This window comes from Fusarium tjaetaba (assembly GCF_013396195.1).
Source record: "Fusarium tjaetaba strain NRRL 66243 chromosome Unknown NRRL66243_c0000006, whole genome shotgun sequence".
Taxonomy (NCBI): domain Eukaryota; kingdom Fungi; phylum Ascomycota; class Sordariomycetes; order Hypocreales; family Nectriaceae; genus Fusarium; species Fusarium tjaetaba.
Genome location: NW_023501202.1, coordinates 1 through 4,636, shown reverse-complemented (window position 1 = coordinate 4,636; position 4,636 = coordinate 1). Strand labels below are relative to the sequence as shown.

Genomic DNA, 4,636 nt, shown 5'->3' with positions numbered 1-4,636 from the left:
GAGCTTGCAGAGTTAGTTCTGGGCCCAACTTAACCTCCCCTGGTCCATTTACGAGAAGCTTCTCGTCTCTCTGCAATAAGCTTTACAAGTGAAAACTCTGTTCAATTTGAACTTTAGTATCGAGATGACAGAGGTTAAAATACGCAGACATCAAATTTGCACGGAACAATGCAGACGTTAAGAAAAATATCACCAAACTGAGAAGTCTGCTGAAACTATCAGCGCTTCTAAAATTATCCGAACCCTGGCTTGAGCCAAAGTCCCAAGAGTTGGGATGAGGGACGCAAAAAAAGGGGGGGGGACGGGCCAGTTAAGCCTCAATGCGCTATGTAACGGTCTCTCCGAAGCATAAAAACGCATGTCATCAAAGCGCTAGGCGGAACCCGGACGTTCCGACCGTCAGCAAGCAACACACGAGAATACGTGTGCAGATACGAAGACAGTGAGGCAAAAGGCTCTGTTGGGAGGAAACGTTGCTTCTGTAGAAACTATTTAAACCACACAGCCAGCCACAAAAGTTTCTGGTTGCAGCTCTGGATCATGAATTATTGGGAGAGGACTGCAACAGGGAGGGAGCAATACCCGCTTTGGTCATCAATCTGACGTGTTAGCTACGGGGCGCTAGTACCTGATTGTAAACAGGGATGAGCCCCGTAGACACTAGCAAAAGCCCCGGCAGTTCTATGACATTGTCCGTTACGAACTTTATACAAAAAGGACAGCACAGCAGCGCTTCAAAATACACTGCCTTCTCTATCGTTTTGTCCTTCAACTTGTGGTGACCTTTCAATACCCCGCAAACCATATCCCATTCATTCAATTGTTACTGTACATATCACTACCGCCAAAATGCCAGGCCGTACTTCCCCAACACCAAGTGTCATGACACAAGAAGCCTACCGAAAGCGAAAAGAGGAACAAAACAGCGAAGACGAAGAAGAAAACATCAACTACGATTCCGACGACGATAACAAACCAAAGAAGCAAAATGATCAGCGAAAACGTCAAGAAGCGCACCTAGCTGGGTACCGACAACAAATGATGAAGATGACCGAAGGACCCCCCTCAACAGAACACTCTCGCATTCCCTCTATACAAGGCCCATGGATGAACATCCCCAACGACGACAGCGACGACGATGTCCCGCTGGCGATGCTGCAGGCCCGGAGTCAGCGAGATCGCATGTCTCGCTTGGCGGGTGTTCGATCAAACCCTAATCTCCGAGCTTCCGCGCAACAACACATGATGAGACCTGGTTCAGCACAGGGAAAGCCCGATAACGGTTCTCATCTGCGCTTACCATCTTTCGCAACAAATCTTCCCCAAGATCCTTTCCAAGACCCGTTTCAAGATCCCTTCCAGACGAAGAAGCCCATGTTTACGGGCGGTTTGATCAGCGTTATTGCGAATGAGGAGCGCGCTAAGGCTTCGCGACGAGGGACGCCGAGTGCTAGTTTTCAGGCACCGCAGAACCCGTTTGCTTTGACGGGTGCATCGCCGTACATGCCGTCACCGTATGGCGCGCCAATGCCACATCAATTATCGAGACCCCAAACACCCTCGGGTCAAATACATCAGCAGATACCGCAGGGCATTCAGGATCAAATGCAGTTCATACAGACGATGGCGTACGGCGCACAGCATCAGTCCAATAATTCTTGGGGCAGCATGCCACAACGGCCGGGAACGAGTGGGAGCATGGCCCCAGCGGTGAAGCCTGCGCTGCCGGCTTATGGCGGTTATGCTCAGAGCATTCCGCCGGCGGAGAGGAGTAATGTTGGGTTGCCTAGTCGATACAGGGCGGTGTCGAAGCAGAAGGCGTAAAGAACGGAAGACTGGGGGAAGCGATACGATACCTGACGCGAAGAATAATGCGACTTCAAGACTGTACTAAATATTTTATTTGTCTACTGGGTACCTGGCGTTCAAAATGCATGATTAGAACAACGGCCTGTATAATATAATTCTTTGTTATTGATCATAAATGAATCTCCAGTATGACTATGAACCATTACGCTGTATTTCATGTCCAAAACCTATGGTATTCACTCTCATGAGATAAAGACAGTCTGGCCTCCCAGCGCACCTGATGTTATTTTATCGGGAGTCGGTCAATTGCCGTCCATTCCCTTCAATCACCCAATTTCTAACAACACGTCCTAATCGACAAGCGAAGCAGTAAGCATCAGCCTTCTCCCGCGCGGAGCTATATTGAACCGATCCTCCATCTCCATCTCCCAATCCTTCATTTCCTCCGCAACTCTGAACCTCAAACCAGAGCGCATGACCTCGCTTACAGCCCAATAAAGCTCCTGCCACGCGAGATTCTGCCCGATACAATTTCTCTTACCAAGACTGAACGGTGTCAGAGCTGATTTCATCTCGGGAGTCTCGTTAAGCCATCTCTCGGGGACGAATTTCTTTGGATCTGGGAAGACTGAGGCATCATGATGGTGAAGCCAGTTCTGCATTCCGATAACAGTGCCCGATGGGAGAGTGTATTGGCCGAGGGTCAAAGGCTCGGTGAGGAGGCGGGGGATGGTTGAGATGATCGTTGGGTGAGCGCGTAATGTTTCCTTGATGACTGCGTTGATGTATGCGTTGTTTCTGATGGTCACGATATCATCATCAGATATCGCCAGTACCTCCGTGCGCAAACGCTCCTGAATAGCGGCATTCTCCGGCTTTGAGAGCTCGTACAACAGATATGTCAATGTCGACGATGTAGTTCCCGATCCAGCAAACATATACCCCATAGCTTCCTCAACAAGCTCCTCATGAGTAAGTTTGCGCCCCAAGTATCCATCAACACCAGTAGCCAACGGCGTAAGCAAATACTTCTCATCATCGGCGCTCTTCTCGAGAAAATGATCGACCATCTCGTAAGACTTTTCCCGCCAGTACTCTCGCTTAAGATATGAGTCGCCAATGGCACCTGGTAATTTGGTACCGATGTTGAATCTTGCTACAAAAGGAAGGGCACCATCAAAGAGCAGCGTCAGGGCGCTTCCATCCATTGCTTGGAGGAGCTTGAGAGCAGCGGCGCCATTGGTGTCGTTGGAGAAGTCCTTTGCGAAGCCAGCTTGGCATATCACCTCAAAGCTGAACAGACCGCACAGAGTGTAGGCATCGACTGGAGACGATGTGCCGTTTCTAAGCCGCTGCACGAGACGTTGGGCGTTGCCTTTTATCAAGGGGTCTAGCAGCGCAACAGATTGGAGTGAATATGGGGGACTGCTCATCTTTCTTCGCGCAGCGTGTTGCTGGATGTTTCTGTTTCATGAAGTCAGGCATCTGGCCTTATCGTATACTGCCAGCCGAGATCTTAGGAGGAGGTGACAGAAAGGAAAATGACTCACATCATCTGAAAGATATTGTCTTTACCAACAAAGGTGGCAGCTTCATAGAAGTTTGGGTTTTTGATCATCCCCTTGGTGTTGAGATAGATGGTGCGCAAGTGTCGCCAGTCACTGATAGATACCTCATTCGGACCAGTTCGTACAACAGGACCGTACTTCTTGTGTAATTCCTCCAGCTTCTACATTTCGGTTCTGCTATCAGTATAAGCTCGAAGGGGATTGCCGAAGATGCACGTACGTAAGCGCGGCGGCCTTGTATGGTACTCAACCAAACCGCCGCTCCAGTGAGCTTCGTAGCGGATGGTCCGGGGACATGTCGAAGGGGACTGAAGAGTAAACGACCGATGAACTGCAAAACTGTCGATTAGACGGTGATGCCAGCAGAGATACGATAACTGACTTTAATTGACAGATAAAGCAGACATAGCGATAGTGAGAGCACTGCGAGGAGAGCTTCTCGAGAGAAGCCCTGAATCTTGTCAAATAAGCCGCTCATGGCGATAAGCAGGAAAGATGACAAGGGAGGAAACCGAGGCTACTTATAAATTCTAAGCCTAGGCTTTCGAGGGCGAATGCATTTGTAAATCCAACATGGCTATTCGTCTTCTTAAATAATAGGAAGCCCGGAGGGTATTGCGGGGTCAAACAACCGTGAGCTACGGGCTACTCGGCCCCTCATGGCCGTGAAGCGATCGGGATGTGGAGTCGAGTCCCGTTCTCATGGACAAGTCAGTTCTCTTCGATCCAGGCATCTTAAAGTTTCTGTGCCCCTGCTCTCTAGTATTTCTATCTCAAATTTTGTTGGATCTATTTGAAAATGATTTCTACTCATTTTTGACTCTATCTGGCATCAACTTCATCAAAGAATAAACAGCGAGTCACGCGGCAGACCACGGTGATAGACACGACCGCCTCTAGCTCGACCACTACTCCGAGCCCAATCTACCCCGCAACACCGGCATTCAGCAAACGCCGGCCCAAACTCAGTACATTTATATTGACATATGAGTCCTTCGTGTCAGCAATTGATTGAGGTAGTCACCTACGTTCAATTTCTTCAGCTTCGTGCCTGATCATCAACTGAGGTGAGATGGATACAGATCCTGAGATAGTCTGCACCGGAACTGCACCCTACAAGCAGCCAATTACTTCGTACTGAGCTGATAATTATCAAGTAATAGACATATGTCTTTGGTAAAGACCATGGCATAAGAGATCTCTGGACGAAATAGCGGTCCGACGCTAGATTCGATTCAAAACACTGAGGCTGCTATATA

General features: G+C 49.0%; 2 protein-coding genes across 2 annotated transcripts; one reads left to right on the top strand and one right to left on the bottom strand.

Moving 5' to 3' along the window:
- Positions 1-849: 849 nt before the first annotated feature.
- Positions 850-1,824, top strand: FTJAE_107 (uncharacterized protein; the record flags this gene model as incomplete). The annotated part of the gene is made up of 1 exon (XM_037343566.1): positions 850-1,824. One exon carries the CDS (start codon positions 850-852, stop codon positions 1,822-1,824), a length of 975 nt encoding a protein of 324 aa, XP_037212770.1.
- Positions 1,825-2,159: 335 nt separating this feature from the next.
- On the bottom strand, positions 2,160-3,855 carry FTJAE_106 (sterigmatocystin biosynthesis monooxygenase STCB; the record flags this gene model as incomplete). The annotated part of the gene is made up of 4 exons (XM_037343458.1): positions 2,160-3,273; positions 3,360-3,538; positions 3,598-3,708; positions 3,760-3,855. 4 exons carry the CDS (start codon positions 3,853-3,855, stop codon positions 2,160-2,162), a joined length of 1,500 nt encoding a protein of 499 aa, XP_037212769.1.
- Positions 3,856-4,636: the final 781 nt, after the last annotated feature.